The 25,951-nt window shown below is 46.8% G+C and overlaps 2 protein-coding genes across 4 annotated transcripts in view; one reads left to right on the plus strand and one right to left on the minus strand.

Moving 5' to 3' along the window:
• Positions 1–2,484, plus strand: part of PFKP (phosphofructokinase, platelet) — a 75,983-nt gene extending 73,499 nt beyond the window's left edge. The window contains exons 21-22 of the mRNA XM_024753914.1: positions 1,963–2,065; positions 2,149–2,484. Coding sequence (XP_024609682.1) covers positions 1,963–2,065; positions 2,149–2,296 — 251 coding nt within the window. The 3' untranslated portion in view covers positions 2,297–2,484. The remainder of the gene's footprint in view (positions 1–1,962; positions 2,066–2,148) is intronic.
• Positions 2,485–3,099: 615 nt separating this feature from the next.
• PITRM1 (pitrilysin metallopeptidase 1) overlaps positions 3,100–25,951 on the minus strand; it is a 31,011-nt gene continuing 8,159 nt past the window's right edge. For 2 of the 3 annotated variants that reach the window (XM_024753911.1, XM_024753912.1), the window contains exons 8-27: positions 25,192–25,318; positions 24,852–24,940; positions 24,019–24,147; positions 23,313–23,426; positions 23,065–23,161; positions 22,427–22,561; positions 21,016–21,154; positions 11,461–11,577; positions 9,996–10,128; positions 9,156–9,276; positions 8,974–9,050; positions 8,570–8,735; positions 8,178–8,278; positions 6,683–6,803; positions 6,330–6,386; positions 5,769–5,881; positions 4,759–4,884; positions 3,850–3,995; positions 3,523–3,625; positions 3,100–3,440 (exon numbers count right to left, since the gene is read on the minus strand). In XM_024753911.1, the coding sequence (XP_024609679.1) occupies positions 3,347–3,440; positions 3,523–3,625; positions 3,850–3,995; positions 4,759–4,884; positions 5,769–5,881; positions 6,330–6,386; positions 6,683–6,803; positions 8,178–8,278; positions 8,570–8,735; positions 8,974–9,050; positions 9,156–9,276; positions 9,996–10,128; positions 11,461–11,577; positions 21,016–21,154; positions 22,427–22,561; positions 23,065–23,161; positions 23,313–23,426; positions 24,019–24,147; positions 24,852–24,940; positions 25,192–25,318 (2,305 nt within the window). In that variant the 3' untranslated portion in view covers positions 3,100–3,346. The remainder of the gene's footprint in view (positions 3,441–3,522; positions 3,626–3,849; positions 3,996–4,758; positions 4,885–5,768; positions 5,882–6,329; positions 6,387–6,682; positions 6,804–8,177; positions 8,279–8,569; positions 8,736–8,973; positions 9,051–9,155; positions 9,277–9,995; positions 10,129–11,460; positions 11,578–21,015; positions 21,155–22,426; positions 22,562–23,064; positions 23,162–23,312; positions 23,427–24,018; positions 24,148–24,851; positions 24,941–25,191; positions 25,319–25,951) is intronic. The other variant, XM_024753913.1, reaches the window with a different exon arrangement.

The following is a 25,951-nucleotide window of genomic DNA, read 5'->3' on the forward strand; positions in this document are numbered from 1 at the left end:
CCAACCAGGGATCGAACCCGTGTCCCCTGCATTGGAAGGCAGATTCTCTACCACTGGACCACCAGGGAAATCCCAAGTGCTCTTAATCTTAATGTACCCAATTTTTTTAACTTTGTCCTTGAAAATTTGAGCTTTTTGTGTTACTAAAATATTCACCTTTTACATTTAGCTGTCTAATCCACTTGAACTGATATGCAGTTTAAGGTGTAATATTTTCCATGTGTAGTTATTTGAGTGCCAGTCATTGAAAAATCTGTTTTTTTTTCCTACCCTGCAGTATAAACTCCATCATAGACCAGGTATCCAAAAACTTAAGGCACAATTTTTGGATTGTTAGGTTGATGTTTTGGCATTCAGTTACTGACCTGTGCCAATGTTCCAGTTTTGTAATCAATTACTAATATCTGGTAGGGCAAGTCCTACCTGGGCCTTCTTCCAGTTTTGGCTATTCCTGGCCCTTTGTGTCAAGGTCCATCAATTCTGTTGGACTTTTTGTTTTGGGGGTGGTGGTGGTTACATTTAAAAAATCATTTGGAGGAAGAATTGACATTTTTAAAGTATTGAACTTCTAACTCATGAACATTTAATCTCCATATATTTAGGCCTTTTGTTATCTTATTAAAGCATTGTTTTATATAAAGATCTTGCATATCTTTTGATAAGTTTATTCCTGACTTAGTGATTTTAAAAATAAATTATTGTATGGGACTTCCCTGGTGATGCAGTGGTTAAGAATCCCCCTACCAACGCAGGGGACACGGGTTCAATCCCTGGTCTGGGAAGTTCCCACATGCTGCGGAGCAACTAAGCCTGTGCGCCACGACTGCTGAGCCCGTGCGCCTACAGCCTGTGCTTTGCAACAAGAGAAGCCACCGCAATGAGAAGCCCACGTGCCACAACAAAGAGTAGCCCCCACTCGCCACAACTAGGGAAAGCCTGCGAGCAGCAATGAAGACCCAATGCAGCCAAAAATAAATACATTTATTAAAAATATATATTATTGCAAATGGTATTAGTTTCTTATAGCTGGTGTACAGAAACAACTCATTTTTGTACACTGATTTTTGCAATCCATAACTTTCTACACACTCAATTCTAGTAATTTGTAGATAGTTTTTTGGTTCTTATTATCCACACGTATGGCATCTGTATACGACCTTTTGGTTTTTTCCTTGATACTTTTTGTGGGTGTTTGTGTTCCCTCCAGAGAAATCCTGACATAGTGACAGCAGAACTCCTGTCTTGTTCTCGACCCTAATGGCACAAGGAACACCTTCAATGTTTCATGACTGAGAATTCTTACTAATACTTAACTGAAGTCTTTCTTTCTGCAACTTATTATTTGCTGATGGTCTTTGATAGTTACTGGATACCTCTGATGTTCATTAAGTAGTTTTTCAGTTGTGAAGGCTATGATAATAATACTTGCGTCGAATGAGACGATCACTTGAATTTGCTAGTGCTAAGGCCACCTTGCCTTCCTGGGGTGCGCCCCTGACACCCCCAGCTGTGCATGCTCTTCTCACTGCAGGCTGGCCCCATCCGCTCTGTCCCTGTCCATTGTGGGGGGGGTGGGCAGCCTTGTTCTAGCGTCCAAGAGGCTGGGGTGGGGTGGTTCCCCGGGCACAGCATTTCTAAGGCAAGTTTTGTTTTGATTTTTGGATGTTTGCTAAACCTCTACCTGCATCCCAGCTCTGCTTTCTGTGCAGGGAAAGCTGGCGGCAGAATTTCTTCAGTGTTTATAGACCTGCTGGTGTTTGTTCCTTGAATCTGTCTTTTATCTTCCACGAAATTCTAAATTTATCTAAATTTTCAGAAAATTTAGCATGAAAATCTTCGTAATACCCTCTTCTTTTCAGTGCCCACAGCACTTCGTCCTCCCTTCACTCCAGACGTTGGTTATTTGTGCCGATACCTTGACTTCATCCCCTCATTTTCTTACATCATTTTTCTGTCTTATAGGAAAAAGATTTGTAAGTGACGATTCCGTCTGTGTGCTGGGAATAAGCAAAAGAAACCTGCTCTTCCAGCCCGTGGCCGAGCTGAAGGAGGAGACGGACTTCGTGTAAGTGCGCAGGGCCCTGTGGGAGGGAGGCCCACTGGGTGGGGGGCCCAGGCCCTGCTCAGCCACCCCTCCCCCTCCCACAGGCACAGGATCCCCAAGGAGCAGTGGTGGCTGAAGCTGCGGCCCCTCATGAAGATCCTGGCCAAGTACAAGGCCAGCTTCGAGGTGTCGGACGCGGGCCAGCTGGAGCCCATGCAGCCTCGCGGGCCCGAGGAGCCTGCCACCATCTAGATGCCCCACCTGCCCATTTTGTAACGTTTAAGTTATTTATGAGCACTTTACGTGAGCATCGTCCAAGTGAACCCTGAGCGTGGCCCCACCTTCCCCGTCCCCTGGCACAGGGTGTCAGCTGTGCTGTCTTGTGTGTCCTGCTTCACAAACTGCGGCTCCCGCAGAATTAAATGTTTGCTAAAAGCCAACCACAGTGCCCGGTTTCTTTGTTTTCTAAGTGGGAGTTGAAAACCTCAGGGTGTGTGAGTGGCTCTCAGGGTTTTGTCGGCAGATACAGGCACATGTTTTCTAGAGAACTGGGGAGCCAGGAGACAGGCAAGGACAGAGGCACCCGGAGGAAAGAGGTGGCGCTCTGACTGGCAGGCGCGTGGGTGACTCACCAAGTGCACCGGGAGGGCCCTGGACCAGGGCGCCAGGTAAGGTGATACCCCTCGGGGCGGGGGTGGGTGCGCACCTGAGTCTTTAGACATGAGCTGAGTCTGCCCCTGCTGTGCACCTGCAGGAGGTGGAGGAGGGGATTCAGTTCCTTTCAAGGCAGGGCCGGCAGTTTCCTTTCTGTCCGACAGCCTGACGGGGTGGAGGAGTCAGATCCCGGAGTCAGAGTTGATACTGTTCCCCAGCCCCACGTCCTCCAGGCCTGTCCACCGCACCCGCTGCCCCGCGGCCTTGGTGCAGCCCAACCGCCGGGGTGAGTGGAGAGCAGACGTCAGGACACCTCTGTCCCTTTGCTCGTGCATTTCCATAAAGGTCCTAAAAACTGCTTTAACAAACAGTGATTTAAAATAATAATGACTATAAATAGGTAGGTCAGAGTCACCTTTTATTTTTAAAATACATGTTCTAGGATTAATAGGTAAAATAAGCATTCATAGCATCAGAAAGTCTTAAAAACGATAATCTGTGCATCTCTGGCACTTAGTACATGATTATTCCTTCTTCAAGACAGAAGAGTTTTCGTCTGACTTGCCAGGCAAAATTGTTTTGCAAAAAATGGTCGGAAAAGCACAGAGCTGTCAGGAGGCCTAAGTCCCATGGAGTCAGGCTCATCTGCTATCTAACTATCCACGACGGGTCCTTGGCAATGCTCTCATTGTCTGGTCCGAGCAGAGCCATGCCATGTGTGCTCCTCCCGGTGCCCAGGTACCTGCAGGTGGACGGGTGGGGGTAACCCAGGCAGCAGCAGGGGGCGCAGGGTCTGGGCACTAAACCACCTGGCCCCTACTCACCTGTTGCTCACGTCAACCAGATCTTCGTGGCTGACAGCGAAGAGCTGCTCGCGGTGCGCCTGCTTCGCCTCATCCGAGAGGCCATACAGGAAGCAGTCCAGGCCTGAGTGAGCACAAGCCACAGGATGGAGGGGCATGTGGCCACCTTGGCCCTTTACAGCCTGTTTCCACCAAAGGTCACACCACTGCCCGTCACGCGCCCGCTCTCCTCCCGACTCGGCTGAGATGCACGGTCTCGTGGGGGCTGGGAGGGCGCGAGCCCGGGGAGCCACGTGGGGTCCCGGCTGTTGACACCACGGCTCGAGGCACGTTACCTATGCCAGATACCTTTGTCTGAAGGAGCCACCGGAGCATCCACGGCGGCGAAGACAGAGAGCTTTGCCTCGTTGATGTCCTGCTGTGTGAACCTCCCAGACTTGGCCCAGTCGATGGCCCTCAGGAAGGACTGCAGCGTCTCCGTGGAATGCGGGTCCCTGGAGACCCAAGGAGTCAGACTCACATGTTTGGCAGAAAAAGTATAGGGGACACCCAGGCACGACTTCAGTTCTTCCATGCTTCGGGGTTGTTAATGCTGTTTTAACAGTCCAGACAACCCAGTACTCTGGAAATTGACATGTGGCCACACAAGCCACCGACACTCTCCGTGCAGACCTCACCTGTCACCCGCACTTTGCCACCTGATCACTGACTACACCGCTGTGACCCAGGACAGGAGAGCCGGGGGACCGGCCAGAAGGAACAGAAGACACTCATAAGATGCACCCAGATGGCGCAATGATCACCCCTCAGAGGCCAGTTTCCAGGGTCCTCCCCTGAACAGAAAGAGCTCCAAGGCCCCTCATTCACATGTGCATGTCCTGAGGGCATCTTGTGGGAAACGCCTCGTTTTTCATGTCCCTCGAGACCCGCAGCCCCCGCATGACCACATCAGTCCATGCCACAGGACATGAAGCAGTCGGGGGCGGCAGCAGGGCCACAGAACAGAGACGTAAAAGGGCGGAACAGTCTGGGCCTGAAGACCTAGCCTAGCCCCGGAGAGCTTCCAGGTCATCTCCTCACACACCCTGGTTACCAAACCCCAGAGCTATTTTCTGTCCCCTCCCGCTGTCCCTAAGGCCTGCAGCCTAAACGACCTTGCTGGGTGGGGTTACATGCCAGCCCAGCGAAGACGGGGGAAGCGTTTTTCTGAAGTTCACTCCGCGTGTGAGAACACTGGGGCCAGACGGCCCGACTCACCTGTACGAGTAGAGCGTGAAGATCCCGCCGTAGCTGAGTCTGGCGCCTCCACCATAAGCACCGCCTTTTTCTCGAATTTCCGTGTGCAAGAATTTAGCTGTCATCAAGCGTGCCAGGATCTTGAGACTGAAAAAAACAACGCAGCTGGCAGGGCAGTACTGAATATATAACACACAGTAACCCAAGACAAATGGCAAGTGTGTCTGAGAACAAAATTTAGAACCAAGTAAAGTGATACATACATCATGACCCTTTTAAAATTTTAAAATAGGAGAAAAACGTGAGGAAGATGAACTTTCAGAGGCTTGGGTGACGGAGACAGGAACTTCCCTCCTGCTTGACCTGCTGCGGCACACGGAACGTTTAGCAGTGAGTGGTTTCCGTGATGCAGGCGAACATGTGGCCTATCACTTACTTAAACCCCTGCGTCAGCTGTGCGCTCATGCGTGTACACACGAGGCGTCCCTCCCTCAGAAAACACTCCAACAGCGTGAGTTTCTATCAGGGGTCCCACATCCCCATGACTTCCATCGTGAGCAGTGACAGCTGCTGCCCCAGCACAGCCAAGGTGGTTCCGGAAGGACAGCAGCCAGGCCGACCTTGCCCACTCACGCCCCCCAGCCCCTCGACTGGTGTTTTCTACAACAGAGCAGGCAACGCAGGCAGAGGGGACGCGGGTGGAGGAGTGAACCCGAGGCTCCGGGAGAGGGTGGAGACCCCGTGCAGATAGGCCCTGATCTCCAACAGGGACAGGGGGGTCCACCCTCCACGCATCTTTTTTCAGAAACTTATTTCTGTTACATAAGGGAAATTATAAAATACAAAAGAATGGAAAAAACACCTATGATCCCAGCACCCAGGAGTAGGTAGGTACCTCTTGTTTTTGTTTCTGAACCTACATCTTTCTGTCCCACAGACACACTTTCCCATGAGCTCGGTGGCAGCGCCGCACTCTGCACCTGCTCTGCACCCACCATTAAGCGTCCCGGCAGTGCCCCACCCCCTCGCACCTGGCGTGGGCCGGGGCCGCGTACGGGGCAGTCCGGATACACTCGGCTACGTAGTTGACCGGGAACGGGAGCTGGAAGTGTGTCTTCATCGGGCAGGGCTTGAAGGTGGGGTCCTAGGGGCAGAGGCCGTCACCACATGGGGGCCAGCTGGGCAGGTGCCCCCGAGTACCCAGCCCCCCTGCACTGCAACACCCTGGGTGGCACCAGCCACGTCCTCACATGTAACAGCCAGGCACTGATGACCTCGTCCTGCACAACCTCACCTCACAGCTGAATGAGGTATCCTACCCCCAACCCAGACTCCCCTGGGACCATCTCATGCCACGCCACTCCCAGGGCAGTGTGTGTGACCTTGCTCGGTCACTCCCCAAGGACAAGCCAGGCCAGCCACCAGAGCTCAGGGGCAGCAGGGCGCATAGGAGGGGAGGTGACCCCTATGTGGCAGTGACGTTTAGGCGTCCACACAGACAGCACCTAGCGGTGCTACCCGACACCGCCCAGCTGGTGACGGAAGGGCCCACGGATGCGCAGCGGTCAGGGCATTAAGCAGAAGGGACTCACCGTCACCAGCTTCCTCGTGAATGGGGAGTGCCTGCCAGGTCCCTTAGGTGCAGGTTTCTGAAAGTAAAATGTTTCCCAGAGAAATGAGTAAATACCTAAGCTCCCATGGGCAGGTAAGGTACGTTCTAGGAAGTGCACAGAGCTCACGACAAGCGTCAGGGTACATCTGCTCAAGGCTTCAAGCTCTGAGGCTGCTGCATCCCCAGCCCAAGTGGTCCTCCAATCAGGAGACTTCACTGCAAGGCTCAAGGGGCTACAGGGGAGCACAGGATTGAAGGCCAAACTACAGGGTTTGGATTCACTGCGGTTCCTGGCCCCACGGGCAGGCGGGCGGGCAGGGGGCACAACCTCACCTCCACCACGTGTGGGTGCGCAGGCTTCCGCTCCTTCTTACTCCGGCTGAGGGTCCTGAGGAAGTTGTCCACCGAATTCTCCACCTGAGACATTTGCTGGGGAGTAGCATTCACGGAACATCTGTTTTAAAAAGTCTATGTGCAGAAAACCATTACTATGAAAAATAAAAATGTTACATTTTGCATAATTAAAACAAAAATGATTCACATACAAAATAATGCTCAAAAGTGTAAAAACGTTTACATGTAAAAACAAAAACCGAATAAAACAGCAGCCAAACAAGGCAACACTACAGCCGTCTTCCTTCACCACATGTTTTCCAGGTACAAAAAAGCCTGTCCCTTACCTCAGTGTGTTACAGACAATAAGCAGCCAGCTCTGCTAAACTCTGTGCTCTCCTGAGAACAAGGAGGACGCAGAGACTAGATCTCCAACAGTGCCTTCAAGGCTACAGTATCAGAGGACTGAAAATGTAATTATTGTCTGGAACAGAATGAACCGGTCATTAAAGTAGAAAAGTGTGAGTAGGCAAAGAACTGCCACACTCCCCAAAAACATTTCTCTGTGGCTCTTCTGAACTCTACAGAATCACAGACACCATCATACATACAGTACACTGACAAATTGTATCCTTTCTGGTTTTGGCCATAAATACTATTTTCGTTGAAATAACAGGTACCATGACAACAACGTGTTCTAGGCTCTAGACCAACTGCTTTGCAAACATGCTCTCCTTCCTTGCCCTAAATCTGCAAAGGACTATTTCATGGAGGAAACAGAGAAGGTCCCCGTGGTTAAGTTCCCTGAGACTCCAGCCGTGAGTGCAGGGGCGGCCCAGGAACTAACTGGGCACCAGCTCTGCTGGCCAGAGGCCCCAACCTCCTGCTGCCCAGATGGTCCGGGAGAGCCTGCTAGTGACTCCCAAGAACTGCCGGGCCAACGTCCTGGGGCGTGTTCCACGGAGGGAGATGCAAGCTCATCTAAGGCAGCAGCGCTGGTGGTGAGGCGGGTGCTGCCACCTCAACAGCTGTCGTCCCCTTTAAGTCTCGTTCGTGTCACAACCTGAGCTGAAGGCCGACCACGTGCAGAGGCTGGTGTTGACCCCAAACTGGTGCACAATTACTCTCACGAGAACCTCTGCGCTTCCACCGTGGCCTCGGCAAGAGGACCTCGGGCAAGAGGGCCTCGGCCAAGAGGACCTCGGCCAAGAGGGCCTCGGCGGGGTCTCGCTGAGGCTCATTTATGGAACATCGGCTGTTGACTCGTGCAGCAGGGAGTCCACCTGTGGCTCCAGCTTAAAGCAGCCTGCCCTCCTCCCCACCTCCCAAGACACTTGTTCAAATTCTGTATAAAACAGCTCTTTCACGGTTAGAACATCCGGAGTCTAGAACGGTTCTGTAGTCTCCCAAGCGTTTTCTAAAAAGCATCTAAAACTACACGTAGTGACACGGGATGAGGATGGAGTCTCTGCTTAGAAACAAACTGCAACCCCACCTGAAGTTATCACAGTTCAAAAGATGCTTCCTGATGCGTGGGAGCTTCCTCAGGATGGGCTTGATGTCCGTCATCTCTGCGATTCTCTTCATGAGCCTCACCTAAGCCAGAGAACTGACAGGTAGAGATAGACGCGCCCTTGGCCTGGACCAGACTTCCCTGATACGGGGTCCCGCGGGGACACGGGTGGGGCAGCGGCAGGGCCAGGTTCTGTGCTCGTGGGGGACGCGTACTTGCTCGGCTGGGGGGTGGGGGAGGGGCTGCAGGCTGGAAGGAGGAGGGTGAGCGAAAAAACTTTTTCCCCATGAAACTTGGCCAGTTTGAGTGAGCCTTCCTGAGACACGAACAATCTATTACGAGCCCCGAGACCCAGCCGCCCATGAGCGCGTCACCTGGTCCATCCCCCCGAAGGTCTCCTGCAGGTGCCCCGCGGGTGCCAGCGTCCTGCCTGCCCTGATGGACGCGTAGAGGTGGCCTGCGTCGGGGACCCCGTTGGACAGCTCCTGAGCTGTCATCTTCACCAGCACTCGGAAGTGCTCCTCGGCCTCAAAGCAGGGGCTGCGGAGAAAGAAAAGGTAGTAAATGCGACCCAGCCACGCCCCCTTCAACAGCAGGGAAATTTGCTAAGTGTAGGCTCTTAGATGATGTAAACCGCCCCTGGAGATGTCACGAGTCCACAGGAGTCACAGGGGGAAAGAAACCAACAACCAACAAAGGCATGCAGCTTCCGCTCTCAGGACCCGGCAGACTCGGGTCTCTGGCATGTCTGGGGATTTACGTCTTTGCAAATACTTACTTGTTAAAGATTTCACTCCACAGATGCATCATGTCCGGTAGGTTTCTATCAAGGCAGAAAGATGAAAAGAGCACACCCTAAATCATGACAGAAAAAGAATAAGAAATTAATTATGATATAATTTAAAAGAAAAAAACACGGAGAAGCCAACCCTCTCCACTCTGTGCTGAGGAAACGGCTACCTGCTCGTAGGTGTCGAGGTGTGAGTCGTCGGGGAGCACGTGGGGGGCGGCAGCCAGGCCCCCCGTCTTCAGGTCCGCCTGCTGGGCCAGCTCCCTGTAGTCAAGGGCACCGCAGCCCAGCCTGTGCAGGGAGAGCGTGGAGTCACCAGGGAGGGCCGGGTTCCCATGCAGCATGTCCCCCCAACCACCGCCTGCCGGCCCAGCAGCTGCTCCCGCCCCCACCCCCAAACTCTGCAGGCTGCAGCCGCTCTGGTCAGGTTGTCTTGGGGGTGAAATGTGAAGAACGAGCCTTAAGAAAGTCACTTCGACTTCTTTTGTAGGAAACTTTCTAATCGCTGTTCCTAATGTAAGAACTAATTCAAGCCAAGGCGATGACTGAGTTTTCCTGAATCCACGCCGCTGTGGAAGGGCAGGCAGTGGGAGCCATACTGATAAAAGGGCAGAGAACTCGGGAAAGGTTCACCTCCTCCGGGGGTGACCCCAGGCCTACACGTCATATTTAAAGGCTTACATTTTCTGATGAAAATCATCTCTTCATAATCTTAAAAAGAACTCAGTTGTTGAGATATAGCTATATCTGTAATACCTTGTGCTCTACATTTATAAATATTTTAATGTACTGTATTTTAGTAAGAAAGTATGATTACCATAAGGAAAATTCTCAACAAATACACCATCCACCTTTCTGTAACACTACGGGATTTGAAAATTAAAATGACTCACTGAAAATTGATTACTGATATACTGAAACAACACACACAGAAAACATCCACTAATAAATATGAGATGACGTGCAGAGTTCTATAAATGCGTGTCTTCGCCCCAGAAGGAGCCCCTTACTTGGTGAGGACGTTGCAGAAGAGGGGCACATAGGGCCGGAGCTCCTCGGGCAGGGTGTTCAGACTCGAGAAGGCTCTGAAGTAGATCACGCCATTGGTGGGCTGCGTGCAGTACTGGACGGGTGTGTCCCCAGCTGCAGGAGGAAAGGCACTTCTTTATAATTTTTACCAGTAAAGTTTTAACCATGTAACCATCATTTAATATTTTTTAAATGCTAAAGCTTTTCAAGGATGATGGTTTACATTTTATATTAGCAAAAAAACACTATTCATTTGCCATAATTCAGACAAATTTCCCTCTTGGACTTTCATTACAACAAAAGCTCAAAGTCTTCAACGCTAAGTAATCCTTGCGCTTCGTGAAAAACGAGAGCAGAGTATGAACGTTCTTGGGGTTTTCTAAACACCCCACAGTCCAGCTGCAGCCCAGCCGCCCTCCCCGCCTGCACCCAGACCCTCCTGGGTATCGGCAGGGACTCTGGCAGGCCACTCCCACAACAGGTGACCTCACTTTCACCCACCCCAAACGCAACTCACCCCCTAACAAGTCCTGTCCCCAAACCCGAGGACCCTCATGACCCACAGCACAGTGGAACCCACCACGCTCGACACCCCAGGCCTCTGTGGCCCCAGGTCCCTCACAACTGTGTGTTCTACTTTTTACATCCCGAGCGCAGTGCCCTGAACCAGTGGAGGAGCTAAGGCATCTACTGATGACAAATTACTTCACTGATTCCTTCCTTGAACACAATGAACTTCACTGATAAACCAAACCTGAGGGGTTAAACGATCAGTGGCCCATGAACCCCACTTCCCAGAAGCCTGGGCCGGAGAGGAGGCCTAATGTACATGCGCAAATGAATGCATCAGGTGTGGTAAACGGGACGGGCCCCGGGACGACAACAACAGGCATGTCACACAAGTCAAAGGGATGCTCGCGCACAGCCTGAATCCTAAACTAGACGCGGGAAGCAGTGAAGGTGTAAGGCTGTTGTCAGACCTGCTCAGGAAGGAGCAGCAAAGTCTCATCACAGCCATGTAGAGAAGCATCAGCACCACAGGGCATGTCTGTGTCCAGCAGAAGCGAGTGATGCGCGCAGACGTGGGGGGATGCCAGGAAGGAGCGTGCCCCACAATGCGACACCTAGTGCTGTGGGCCCCTGGACCCCGGCTGGGCTAAGGAGTGGGTGTGGGCAAGGGGCCCAGAGGACGCCTGTGCCCTTGAGAACTGCATGAACACACACACAGCGGAACCTGAGGCCTCCCCGCCCCCAGAGGCAGCTCGGCCCTGTCGGACCCACCCGGGGAAAAACACACGCAGGTCCTCGAGTCCACATCTGCCATCGCTGAGCTGGACTAGGAACGGGGCTTGAACGTCCTATGAAGACACCCACTGGTGACTCTCCCCCTGTGGACGCTGAGACACAGCCTAAACCCCAGCCGGGGCACCAAGACCCGCCACCGACCTGCCAGAGCCACCTCCACCTCAGTGAACGGGATGCGGGGCTCAATGTCCGACACCTTCAACGCGGGCAGACACGACACGTCCTGAGGTTGGCTTTGCTGAGCCTGTAATTCCAAACCTAAGAGGGGAATAAACATCCAGGATGATACTTAGAAGCTCTTACTCAGTTCAGCTCCTATTTATTAACTTACATTAAGACTCAGCCTCTCCCACGCCAAGCGTGGGGAGCCTGTCAGCACTGGGGTTCAGGTTTCCCAGGAAACCAGATTTAGAAGCATAATAACCAGCTCGGCAGGCAGCTCTCTTCCTAATTCTCATTCTCAGCAATTTAAGAGAACGATTTTGCTGGGGGAAGGGGGGAGCAGTTTGCTCAAGCAGTTTCCCCTCTGCCCCCAACCAAAATTTTCTACTCCCGAGACTGAACTAGTGGATTGAAACTTACTAACTTTTGTGCTTGTTTATTCTTATGTCATTTTCACAAACCTCAGCACTATGCTTCTGTAATTACATAAAGTTCACAAATTACAAAAATGGGTAAAATACATTTTCTGGGCCTGATCAGAGGGTAGATGCCCCTTTTGTACAGACTGGGCAGCCCATGGGGAGGGGCCCCAGGCTGTAGCTGGGGGACGTCACGGAGTAAAGTCAGCGCTCCCGCTGTCACCTCACCCCCCACGCCTACCTCCCCGAGTCCCCAGCACTGGGTCCCAGGCCCGCAGAGGGGTTTCGGCGCAGCTGCTCCCAGGCACCCACCTGTGCCCTGTGGAAGCCCGAGGACCTGGCTCCCCATGCTCTGAGGAACCCCCTGCACTTTCAAGGCCCCCCGACCTGGCCGTCTCCCCACAGTCAAGCAGAGCACCCCAACGCCACCCCTCAGACGCTTCCTCATTCTCTGCGTTTGGCCTCCTGTCCTTGTCCTGGAGAACACGCCCACCGGCCCCAGCTCAGCTGCTCCCATCTGGATGCTGCTCCTCTGGGTGGGGGAATGCATCAGGGCAGCAGAGGCTGTGAGCACTCTCCTCCACCAGACACAGGCTCCCAACGGTCCAGCCACGGCCCTTCACACGATACACACAGACCCCCAAACTGGAAGATAGTTTGATGTTTCCAATAAATTAATCTCCCATTCCCACTTCTCATTGGTGTTCATCTCCAGACTGGACCCTGACGCACTGATTCTTTGCACTGAAGTCCACACTCAAGACTTACTGACCTAACAGTAAATGCTCTAGCACTGTGTCCTCCCTAAGGGACTGTGCAGTGATCTGGAAGACAGAAACACGCTCTTTAACCAGGCCCTGCATCCCTTCACACGTACCTCCACGGCCAGGCCAGACGCCTGACAACTCAGGGAACGCACGGTCTGTGCTGAGGCTTGGAATTACCTTCTGTGCCACAAATGGCTATAAGCACAGACGGAAGATGGGTGGGACCACATCAAACTAAAAAGCTTCTGACAGCAAAGGAATCTGTCAACATGAAAAGGCGTGTACACAGCGGGAGAGAAAACTTGCAAATCAAATATTATCTGGTAAGGGGCTAATATCCAAAATATTTAATGAACTCAATAGCAAAATACAAACGATCCAATTAAAAAAAAAATGGGCTGAGGACCTAAAGGCATTTCTCCAAAGAAGCACACAGATGGCCAACAGCTATAAGAAAAGGTGCTCAACATCACTCTTCAGGGAAATGCAAATCAAAACACATGAGACATCACCTCACACCTGTCAGAATAGCTATAATAAAAAAGACAAGAGATAACAAGTGTTGGTGAGGATGTGGAGAAAAGGGAACCATTGTGCACTGCTCGTGGGGATGTAAATTGGTGCAGCCACTATGGAAAACAGTATGGCAGTTCCTCAAAATATTAAAACTAGAACTACCATATGACCCAGCACTCCTACTCCTGGTTATTTATCTGAAGAAAATAAAAACACTAATTTGAAAAGATATATGCACACCAATGTTCACAGCAGTACTATTTACAACAGCCAAGATATGGAAACAAACTAAATGTCCATTGACAGATGAATGGGTAAAAAAAGATGTGATACACACACACCCACAGTGGAACACTACCCAGTCACAAAGGAGGAAATGCTGCAATTTGCAACAATGTGGATGAACCCTGACAGTATTATGCTTAGTGAAATAAGTCAGATAGAGAAAAATAAATACCTATGAACTCACTTACAGGTGCAATCTACAAAATAAAAACACAAAAAAGCAAGCTCATATATACAGAGAACAGACTGGTGGTTGGGGGGCGGGGGCGGGGGAATGGATGAAGGGGTCAAAGCTACAAGTTTGCAGTTCTAAGTAAGCCCTGAGGGTGTAATGTACAGCACTGTTACTGAAGTCAGTAATACTGTATTGAGATTTGAAAACTGCTAAGATGATAAAATTTAACCAAGTTCTCATCACAAGACAAAAAGCTACATGTGGTGACAGATGTTAGCTAGACTAATTGTGGTGACCATCTCACAATACACAAATGTATCAAATCAGTATATCGTACATCTGAAACTAACACGTTATGTCAGTTTTTCCTCAATTAAAAAAAAACTTAAAAAAAGGAAGATGGAACTTGTCAATTGGCACTCACAAAGCGGAAGTTTATATTAATCACAATTAGCATGTTAAATTTATGGAAGACATTTGTAGCAACATGGATGGACTTCGAGATTATCATATTAAGTGAAGTCAGACAAAGACAAGTATCATATGATATTACTTATATGTGCAACCTAAAATATGATACCAATGAACTTATTTACAAAACAGACACACAGAAAACAAACGTCTGGTTACCAAAGGGAAAGGGAAGAGGGATAAATTAGGAGTTTGTGATTAGCATACACACTACTATATATCAAATAGATAAACAACAAGGTCCTACTGTATAGCACAGGGAACTATATTCAGTATTTCATAATACACTGGTTCAAGATGGCAGAGTACAAGGACGTGCGCTTACTCCCTCTTGTGAGAGCACGGGAATCACAACTAACTGCTGAACAATCATCGACAGGAAGACACTGGAACTCAACAAAAAAGATTCACCACGTCCAAAGACAAAGGAGAAGCCACAATGAGATGGTAGGAGGGGTGCAATCACAGTAAAATCAAAGCCCATAAGTGGGTGACTCACAGACTGGGGAACACTTACACCACAGAAGTCCACCCACTGGAGTGAAGGTTCTGAGCCCCACGTCAGGCTTCCCAACCTGGGGGTCTGGCAACGGGAGGAGGAATTCCTAGACAATCAGACTTTGAAGGCTAGTGGGATTTGACTGCAGGACTTCGACAGGACTGGGAGAAACGAGACTCCATTCTTGGAGGGCACACACAAAGTAGTGTGTGCATCGGGACCCAGGGGAAGGAGCAGTGACCCTACAGGAGACTGAACCAGACCTACCTGCTAGTGTTGGAGGGTCTCCGGCAGAGGCGGGGGGTGGCTGTGTCTCACCATGGGGACAAGGACACTGGCAGCAGAATTTCTGGGAAGTACTCCTTGGTGTGAGCCCTCCCAGAGACTGCTATTAGCCCCACCAAAGAGCCAGTAGGCTCCAGTGTTGGGTCGCCTCAGGCCAAACAACCAACAGGGAGGGAACCCAGTCCCACCCATCAGCAGACAAGCAGATTAAAGTTTTACTGAGCTCTGAGCACCAGAGCAACACCCAGCTGTACTCACCACCAGTCCCTCCCATCAGGAAACTTGCACAAGCCTCTAGATAGCCTCATTCACCAGAGGGCAGAAAGCAGAAGCAAGAACTACCATCCTGCAGCCTGTGGAACAAAAACCACATCCACAGAAAGACAGACAAGATGAAAAGGTAGAGGACTTTGTACCAGATGAAGGAACAAGATAAAACCACAGAAAAACAACTAAATGAAGTGGAGATAGGCAACTTTCCAGAAAAAGAATTCAGAATAATGATAGTGAAGATGATCCAGGACCTTGGGAAAAAGAATGGAGACAAAGATCGAGAAGATGCAAGAAATGTTTAAAAAACACCTAGAAGAATTAAAGATCAGACAGATGAACAATACAATAACTGAAATGAAGACTACACTAGAAGGAATCAATAGCAGAATAACTGAGGCAGAAGAACGGATAAGTGACCTGGAAGACAGAATGGTGGAATTCAATGCCGAGGAACAGAATAAAGAAAAAAGAATGAAAAGAAATAAAGACAGCCTAAGAGACCTCTGGGACAACATTAAATGCAACAACATTTGCATTACAGGGGTCCCAGAAGGAGAAGAGAGAAAGGACATGAGAAAATATCTGAAGAGATTATAGTCGAAACTTCCCTAACATGGGAAAGGAAACGGCCACCCAAGTCCAGGAAGTGCGGAGAGTCCCAGGCAGGATAAACCCAAGGAGAAACACACCGAGACACCTAGTAATGAAATTGACAAAAATTAAAGACAAAGAAAAATTATTGAAACCAACAGGGAAAAACAACAAATAACATACAAGGGAACTCCCATAAGGTTAACAGCTGATTTCTCAGCAGAAACTCTACAACCCAGAAGGGAGTGGCATGATATATTTAAAGTCATGAAAGGGAAGAACCTACAACCAAGGTTACTCTACCCAGCAAGGATCTCATTCAGATTCGATGGAGAAATCAAAAGCTACAGACAAGCAAAAGCTAAGAGAATTCAGCACCATCAAACCAGCTCTATAACAAATGCTAAAGGAACTTCTCTAAGTGGGAAACACAAGAAAAGAAATGGATCTACAAAAACAAACCCAAAACAATTAAGAAAATGGTCGTAAGAACATACATATCGATAATTACCTTAAAAGTGAATGGATTAAATGCTCCAACAAAAGACACACGCTCGCTGAATGGATACAAAAACAAGACACATATATATGCTGTCTACAAGAGACCCACTTCAGACCTAGGGACACATTCAGACTGAAAGTGAGGGGATGGAAAGAGATGTTCCATGCAAATGGAAATCAAAAGAAAGCTGGAGTAGCAATACTCATCAGATAAAACAGACTTTGAAATAAAGAATATTACAGGAGACAAAGAAGGACACTACATAATGATCAAGGGATCAATCCAAGAAGACATAATAATTAGAAATATATATGCACCCAACATAGGAGGACCTCAATACCTAAGGCAACTGCTAATTAAAAGAGGAAATCGACAGTAACACAATAATAGTGGGGGACCTTAACACCTCACTTACCCCAACGGACAGATCATCCAAACAGAAAATTAATACGGAACATGAGCTTAAAATGACACAATAGACCAGATAGATTTAATTGATATTTATAGTACAGTCCATCCAACAGCAGATTACACTTTCTTCTCAAGTGCACATGGAACATTCTCCAGAATAGATCACATCTTGGGTCACAAATCAAGCCTCAGTAAATTTAAGAAAATTGAAATCATATCAAGCATCTTTTCTGACCACAACACTATGAGGTTAGAGATCAATTTCAGGGAACAAAACCATAAAAAACACAAACACATGGAGGTTAAACAATATGTTACTAAATAACCAAGAGATCACTGAAGAAATCAAAGAGGAAATCAAAAAATGCCTAGAGAGAAATTACAATGAAAACACAATGATCCAAAACCTATGAGATGCAGCAAAAGCGGTTCTAAGAAGGAAGTTTAAGAAAAATTTCAAAAACACCATCTAACGTTACACCTAAAGGAACTAGAAAGAACAAACAAAACCCAAAGTTAGTAGAAGGAAAGAAATCATAAAGATCAGAGCAGAAATAAATGAAATAGAAACAAAGAAAACAATAGCAAAGATCAATAAAACTAAAAGCTGTTCTTTGAGAAGGTAAACAAAATTGACAAACCATTAGCTAGACTCATCAAGAAAAAGAGGGAGAGGACTCAAATCAATAAAATTAGAAATGAAAAAGGAGAAGTCACAACAGACACCGCAAAAATACAAAGCATCCTAAGAGACTACTACAAGCAACTCTATGCCAATAAAATGGACAGCCTAGAAGAAACAGACAAATTCTTAGAAACGTATAACCTTCCAAGACTGAAGCAGGAAGAAAAAGAAAATATCAACAGACCAATCACAAGTAATGAAATTAAAACTGTGATTAAAAATCTTCCAACAAACAGAAGTCCAGGAAGAGATGCCTTCACAGGTGAATTCTACCAAACATTTAGAGAAGAGCTAACACCCATCCTTCTCAAACTCTTCCAATACACTGCAGAGGAAGGAACACTCCCAAACTCATTCTATGAGGCCACCACCACCCTGATAGCAAAACCGGACAAAGATACTACAAAAAAATAGAATTACAGACCAGTATCACTGATGAATACAGATGCAAAATTCCTCAACAAAATACTAGGAAACAGAATCCAACAACACATTAAAAGGATCATACACCATGATCAAGTGGGATTTATCCCAGGGACGCAAGGATTCCTCAATACACGCAAATCAATCAATGTGATACACCATATTAACAAATTGAATAAAAACCATATGATCATCTCAATAGATGCAGAAAAAGCTTTTGACAAAATTCAACACCCATTTATGATAAAAAACTCTCCAGAAAGTGGGCATAAAGGGAACCTACCTCAACATAATTAAGGCCATATATGACAAACCTACAGCAAACATCATTCTCAATGGTGAAAACCTGAAAGCATTTCCTCTAAGATCAGGAACAAGACAAGGAAGGATGTCCACTCTCACCACTATTATTCAACATAGTTTTGGAAGTCCTAGCCATGGCAGTCAGAGAAGAAAAAGAAATAAAAGGAATACAAATTGGAAAAGAAGAAGTACAACTGTCACTGTTTGTAGATGACATGATACTCTACATAGAGAATCCTAAAGATGCCACCAGAAAACTACTAGAGCTAATCAATGAATCTGGTAAAGTTGCAGGATACAAAATTAATGCACAGAAATCTCTTGCATTTGTATACACTAAAGATGAAAAATGGCAAAGAGAAATTAAGGAAACACTCCCATTTACCATTGCAACAAAAAGAATAAAATACCCAGGAATAAACCTACCTAGGGAGACAAAACACCTGTATGCAGAAAACTATAAGACACTGATGAAAGAAATTAAAAATGACACAAAACTTTAGTTTAGTGGAGGGATATACCATGGAGGGATGGAGGGATATACCATGTTCTTGGAATGGAAGAATCAATATTGTGAACATAAATCACAGCAAGATCTTTTTTGATCCACCTCCTAGAGTAAAGGAAATAAAAACAAAGAAACAGAGACCTAACGAAACTTAAAAGCTTTTGGAAAGCAAAGGAAACTGCAAACAAGATGAAAAGAAAACCCTCAGAATGGGAGAAAATATTTGCAAACGAATCAACGGACAAAGGATTAATCTCCAAAATATATAAATAGCTCATGCAACTCAATATTAAAGAAACAAACAACCCAATCCAAAAATGGGCAGAAGACCTACATAGACATTTCTCCAAAGAAGACATACAGATGGCCAAGAAGCACATGAAAAGCTGCTCAACATCACTAATTATTAGAGAAATGCAAATCAAAACTACAGTGATGTTATCACCTCACACCAGTTAGAATGGGCATCATCAGAAAATCTACGAACAACAAATGCTGGAGAGGGTGTGGAGAAAAGCAAACCCTCTTGCACTGTTGGTGGAAATGTAAATTGATACAGCCACAATGGAGAACAGTATGGAGGTTCCTTAAAAAACTAAAAACAGAATTACCTTATGACCCAGCAATCCCACTACTGGGCATATACCTAGAGAAAACCATAATTCAAAAAGACACATGCACCCCAATGTGCACTGCAGCACTATTTACACCTAAATGCCCGTCGACAGACAAATGGATAAAGAAGATGTGGTGCACATATACAATGGAGTATTACTCAGCCATAAAAAGGAACGAAATCTGTAGAGATGTGGAGGGATCTAGAGACTGTCATACAGAGTGAAGTCAGTCAGAAAGAGAAAAACAAATATTGTATATTAACGCATATATGTGGAGCCTAGAAAAATGGTACAGATGAACCGGTTTGCAGGGAAGAAATAGAGACACAGATGTGGAGAACAAACGTATGGACACCAAGGTGCGAATGTGGCAGGGGGGTGTGGAGTGACGTGACGAACTGGGAGATTGGGATTGACATATGTACATTAATACGTATAAAATGGATAACTAATAAGAACCTGCTGTATAAAAACATAATATTTTATAATAAACTATAATGGAAAAAAGTCTGAAAAAGAATCTATAGCTATATCTGAATCACTTTGCTGTACACCAGAAACACAACATTGTAAATCAACTATACTTCAATTAAAAAAAAATTTATGCAAGAGCTTAAAGTAACTAACTCTTTGTATGTCTAAAGAAGAATTCAGAGATTATAAATAGGTTATAAGTTGACATTGTCTTTACAAAATTATATCACCTCCAACTTAGCATGATCAAATGGAATTACTTACTTTTCACTTAAAGTCAAATCCACCTCCTGACAAGCCTGATAAATTCATGTAATCCCAGCCAACTTATTTTTTTTTTCAGCGGGGGGGTTGGGGTGTGTATATGTATTTGTGTGTACTGTGTGTATGCATATATATAAATAGACTTCATTAATATAAAGTCTCATATGATAAAATTCACAACTTTAAAGATACAACCCAATGGATTCTGACAAAGGTATCACGATGCGGAAGGTGCTGCCACCCCCAGAAGGTTCCCGGCAGGTGATCCCTGCTGTGCTCCTGGACTCACCAGCCTCTGGCACTAGAGCATCGCCATTTCTAGGGCTTCAGGTAAATGAACCTGTTCCACAGGTGTTCCTTTATGCCCCTAACTTCACTTAGCACAGTGCTTTGAGACTCACGGATATTGAGTGTATCAGTATTTTGGTCCCCTTTATGGCTGAGCAGCATTTCACTGTGTGGATATTTCACAGTATTTCCCTGTGTGGACACCACGTGGGTGGAAATGAGGCTGGCTCAAGTTCCGTGTGGACCGATGCTTTCACTTCTCTTGGGTAAACGCTCAGGAGTAGGACCACCGGGCTTTACAAGCAGTGCAAGTTAGCACTGGAAGATACCACAGACCCGTTTCTGTGCTCATAGCGCCTGCACCACAGGGACCGGGGTGGGGGGTTCCATGAGGAGCTCAAGGCCTGTGTCGCCCCCGAGACCTGCCTCTCCTGAACCCACAGCTCACACTGTCCACAGGGCCCGTTTGCAGTTAACTATGTACTGCAACACAACACACGTTTAGTGGCCTATTACAGTCCCTGGTATAGAAAAGGCATTTGTAAAATCCATGAATGAATATACCTTATAAAGCCACCTCTTTTCCAGTATGCCTGCCTTTCCTGCTGAATCACAGGGTGGATTTTCTAAAAACAGGGTCAATCCTACTGGGGTTGAACCCACTGCACCAAACAGAGAACTCCACAGGCACCCAACAGAGGATTGTTGGCTGAAACGACACTTATCCCTAAACAGCACAGTGGGGTTGGGTGAAGGCAAGGGAATTACCAGGCCCGACCTTTTTCATAGATCTGCTGCTTGTCTTCCGGGGAAAGAGAGTTGACCTTTTGCTTCAGTTTTTCTGTTTCCAGCTGCATTTGTTTCTCAGAATACTTGTCGTCTGGTTTCATTGATAAAGTCAACTTATGCTGATTATTCTGCAACAAAAAAGCCAAATTAAAACAAGACTTTATCATGTCCAGCACCGAGCCAGCCTCGAGCAGTTCCATTTTCCCGTTTCACACAGTCACGACAACAGAACTCGCCCCGACGACAGAACTCGCCCCGAAGGGCTGTGTGTGGAAAGCCTGTGCGCCACACGCAATCCTTGAGGTCCACACACAATCCTCGAGGTCCATGTGCTCTGCGGGGACCACGTACTCCACACAGGCCGGTGCTGTGACATGACCACTGTGGTTACTACGTCTTAACCACAAACGCGTTGACATTCAACATTCCCTTTACACGTTGGTTGTACAAAGAAACCGCTTGCACTTTTTAATATTATAAACCTTTGGCTTTAGTCTAAATCGAAAATAACGTAGAATAAAGTAATTTAATTTTTACCTAGTCTTCATTATACTGTTAACTTCTCGAAGGCTGGGACTAAATTCTGCACTCAGTATTTTATAAATTATGAGGACAAAACAGATGTTGCCCTAACGTGAAAATAAATGTTAGGTGACTTAATGTGCCCGATTTACGCAGCCACTAGAAACACACGCACGCAAAAGGTTCACCTGTGACACTACAGAGTGGGAGAATTACAGCACGACAAGCACTTCATGCAAAGTAACTCGTAACTCAAGAGAGACTGCTGGCTGAATGGTCCCAAGTGCTGGTGCACAGGAACGCCGCTCCCACTCATGGCAGGACGGTGTCGTCCCCCCACCCCCCGACCCCCGGGGAAAGGGAGGTAGATGACTTCCTGTCCTATTAATGACCATCCACCAAGGAACACACACCAAGCACAAAAGCCCACAAATCTGTGGAGACAAACAAGCGAGCACCAGAAGACGCCTTGGTAAAAACAACCAGAACATTTACACATTTAGGCGACTCTTCTCGTATTCTATATATCCTATTACCAAAACACGACAAAAACACAGGCAGATGTTTTGTTATACACATACCTACACACATTCATACGTAAAAAAACACATGCCATATTCATACAAAAACCAACCTGCCAAAAAAAAAACAAAAAAAACAAAAAAACAAAAAAAAAACAAACCAACCTGCCTAAGAATCTGGAAAATTGAATTTTTAAAACTAATATGACTATTTACAATTTTAATTAGTAAGAAATTATGTCACCTGTCTATTAGCAGAAATGGACTTACACAATGTAGATTATATTCCTAATGTTCCCTTCATTGTTATAAAACTCCACTTCAAAACTACAGATATAAATCCTCCAAGTTTCTTACTTTAAAATACTGTTTTACTTTTTCTTGCAAAAATTTTGGATTTTCCTCCAGGCACTTCCGGAACTGGGCCACCTGACTCCCGAGCTTGAGGAGCTCCACGGGGTCCCCATCGTGATTCCAGCAGGAAGCTATGTACTGCAATGGGGGGGTCACAACATGCGGCACGTTACCTGTGAACTCTGCGTCGGTTCAGCCAACATCCAAGCCTGCCTTTTCATTAAGACTCAGTTTCTATATTTAAAAATACCACAGATGACTGTTCATGACAAAAATTAAGTCGTTCTCTGGCTAGAAAAAGGAAAACTAAACTCATTTTATGTGAGTTTTTTTTCCTAACAAATTAAAAAGCACAGGTTCAAAAATTACTTTTTGGAAAATATAATTACTAATAGTTATCATAAATCCCTATCCGTTTAAAGCACTCTGCATAAATCTATTAAAAAATAAGACATCGGAAAGCTAATGAAGTAAGCTAGTAAAAAGACAAGCAACGTATTATTAAAATTAACAGTAATTTTATATCCGATCTGAAACACCGTTAACTTTCAAGGTTCAAATGAAAGGTGCTGTGAATAACAACCTGTATTTTCGAGAACCACTAATTATAAAGAGAAATGAGGCGCTTGAGCAATACACACAGACGTCAGGGCGAGTCCAAAGCTGACAGACTGGTGCTTCATCTGTATCTCAATTTTATGAAGTAAGGCTTCGATTCGATCATCTTCAAATCCTTTCCTATAGAAACACCAAGAACTCAGATGTTGAGAAGAAATCCATGTTCCTGAACAAGGCAGCTCCCATGAAGGAGTATGTGTTCTGTGACGTAAAGTGCCCCCTACACTCAGGAGGGGACACTCCAGCCCAGCCCCACAGACACCTCACGTACTCGATGATGTCATCCAGTGTCCTATCCACGAGGTCCTGGACTGTCTGAATGTCCTTCTCTGCGATACCCTGCAGGCCCACGCTGAAGTAGGCCTCCCGTGTGCAGCCATTGTACCTGGGATACAAAAGCAGGTAATGCGTTAGAATCTGTACAGCCTCCATCACTCGTTTATAAGATGCTTTACTGAGATCAAATCCTCTACAGGACACAGGCAAGGACTCCCCCATGAGAAAGTCAGTAAAGCAGCGTCCTCAGGTATTTGCTGCTCAGATACAACTAGTCACATTTACATTCATGTCCTTTTAACATTTCTAAAAATCACCACAATTTAAATTTTAGATTTAAGGCAGAATAAATCTAGAGAGTTTTAATAAAATCTTAAGATTTCAAAGAATATTTAATGGCCTGATTTTTAAAACAGGCAGCAGTATGCCATTCTGAGATCTTGGAAGAGCTACCTTGTTGGGTTTTGTTTGGTTTTTTTTTTTGCCAAATGTCCCCTGCATGGGACACAAACAGCTTGTCCTGGAACCATAGCTGGGGCGGGAAGACGGCCGTCCTGTGACTATGGAATGTGGAGCATCTACACCCCTGACCCCCGCCCATGAGCTGCCAGTTTTGACAACCTAAAATGTGTCCAGACATTGTGAAATGTCAAAATTGCCCCTATCGTGGACTAATGATCTGATCTGATAATAAAACGTACCCAACGTCAGGGGAAAAGTCTGTGCCGAGTCCAGATTCAATGAGGGCTTTGTAGAAGGGGGAGTTGGGGCCACTGATCAAGAGTGAAGACAGAAGGCTCAACGTGAAGGCTTCAAATGTGTCAGTGATGCTTCATTTATAAAAACGGGAGGGGGGAGAAAAAAAGGGAAACGGTTGGCCCTTATAAATGTTTTCAAAATTATTAAAATCACTACTAAATTGACACTTATTTCCCCCCAAAACTGAAATTCTACTAGAAATTCTTGCATTTCAGCTTGTATTTTAACAGTTACACGGGTAAAGAGAGTATTTTTTGATATTCAAAGCTCTCATATGCTGGAATTCTGGGGCTCCCAAACCCTGAGGCTAACAGAGCTGCACATCGCATGCTATCACACAACAGGGTGCCCAGCACTCTGACGTGCACTGTTTCAGTATAACCACACCGCCCACACGCAGATGAGAGACACACAGGAAACGGGGCCATTCGGTCAGGCTGTGCAGCTGCAGAGGGCAGACACCGACAGCGCGGCAGGACCCCTTCCTGCCCACACGCCCTGCGGGCCCAGGCCTCTGGGATTAGTCTCGTGTGAACAAATGTTCTTTCAAGGCCACAGTTCACAGTGCTCTTCTCACACACAGCGGCATCCCCAACCCCCAACGCTAAACCCAAACCATCCCAGACGTTGTTAAAAACACCCCACAGCTAACACTGCTGGACTCCTGAATTCTTACTGTCCACTCACTTACGCCCAAGTGGAGCGTCCCCCGCCCCCGACCTCCCAGCTACCCTGTCCCCACTGGGTCGGGAGCGTGAGCTCCACGCACACTCACTCTGGCAGGAGGAAGCTGACACTGATGGTCGTCTGCTCTGAGGAGCCCGCGGCCAGCGAGTCCGGGGCACACGTGATCTGGAACTCCCTCTGGAAGAGGACAGAGCGTGTGTGAAGGGGTTCAACCAAGCACAGGTTACCTGATGTATAAAACGGTCCACAGGATACTTTTCACTAGATTAACTTTCCTCCCAAACAAGTAACTGCTCTTCAGGCTTGAGAAGCTGTTACGTACACAGCACAGTCCACGGCATCTGAAAACCCTATTAACATATGCCCGTGCCTCCGTAGCACGTATTTGACAGGGCTGGTGACACTTATACTCTGGACCCGGCACTTACAGGCTTATCCCAAGGCTTCTGGGCTGGCACTGTGGTATGTGGCTTGATTCTCTGAAATTTACTCAGTGCTTCTTCATGAATTTGTTTCAGATGCTGTTCTAGCGGAAAATTACCATAAGTGAAGAACCTGAAATTTTGAGAGAATACCTTAGTTTATTTTAGGTTAAAAGATTAGAAATCAACACAGACGGCTTTGTGTGAACTGGAGGGTGTGGTGTGCAGGACATGACAGCCGATAACAAGCCAGTTTCTAGGCTGAAGTGAACTTCACACAGGAACACCTTTTTCCACTTAATTTAACCACAAACACTGAAGAGGCTTTTGCTCTGTTTACAAGATATGGTTCAAACAAAACACAAACTGTACAAAAGGTATTAATTAAATGTAGTCTGGCAAAAATTGCTCTTCATTTTGAATCTACTATTAAAGGTGTTTCAAAAACCAAATAAGTTGCACATTAAAAAACTTAAGACCTTAGCTACAGTAACACAATAATCCACCTAAGACTACCAAACACAATTGAATTCACAAACTTCAAATTTAGGCTACAAGTTTCAGGTCACACATGTTTTTAAGACAACATATTATTCATCCGGGATAAAGAAGACAATGACAGACTTCATCTTTGTAACAGAATGCTGTGTGAGGGACTTCCCTGGTGGCACAGTGGATAAGACTCCATGCTCCCAATGCGGGGGGCCTGGGTTCGATCCCTGGTCAGGGAACTAGATCCCCACATGCATGCCGCAACTAAGAGTTC

This window comes from Neophocaena asiaeorientalis, unplaced genomic scaffold (genome assembly GCF_003031525.2).
Source record: "Neophocaena asiaeorientalis asiaeorientalis breed wild unplaced genomic scaffold, Neophocaena_asiaeorientalis_V1.1 scaffold1044, whole genome shotgun sequence".
NCBI lineage: Eukaryota > Metazoa > Chordata > Mammalia > Artiodactyla > Phocoenidae > Neophocaena > Neophocaena asiaeorientalis.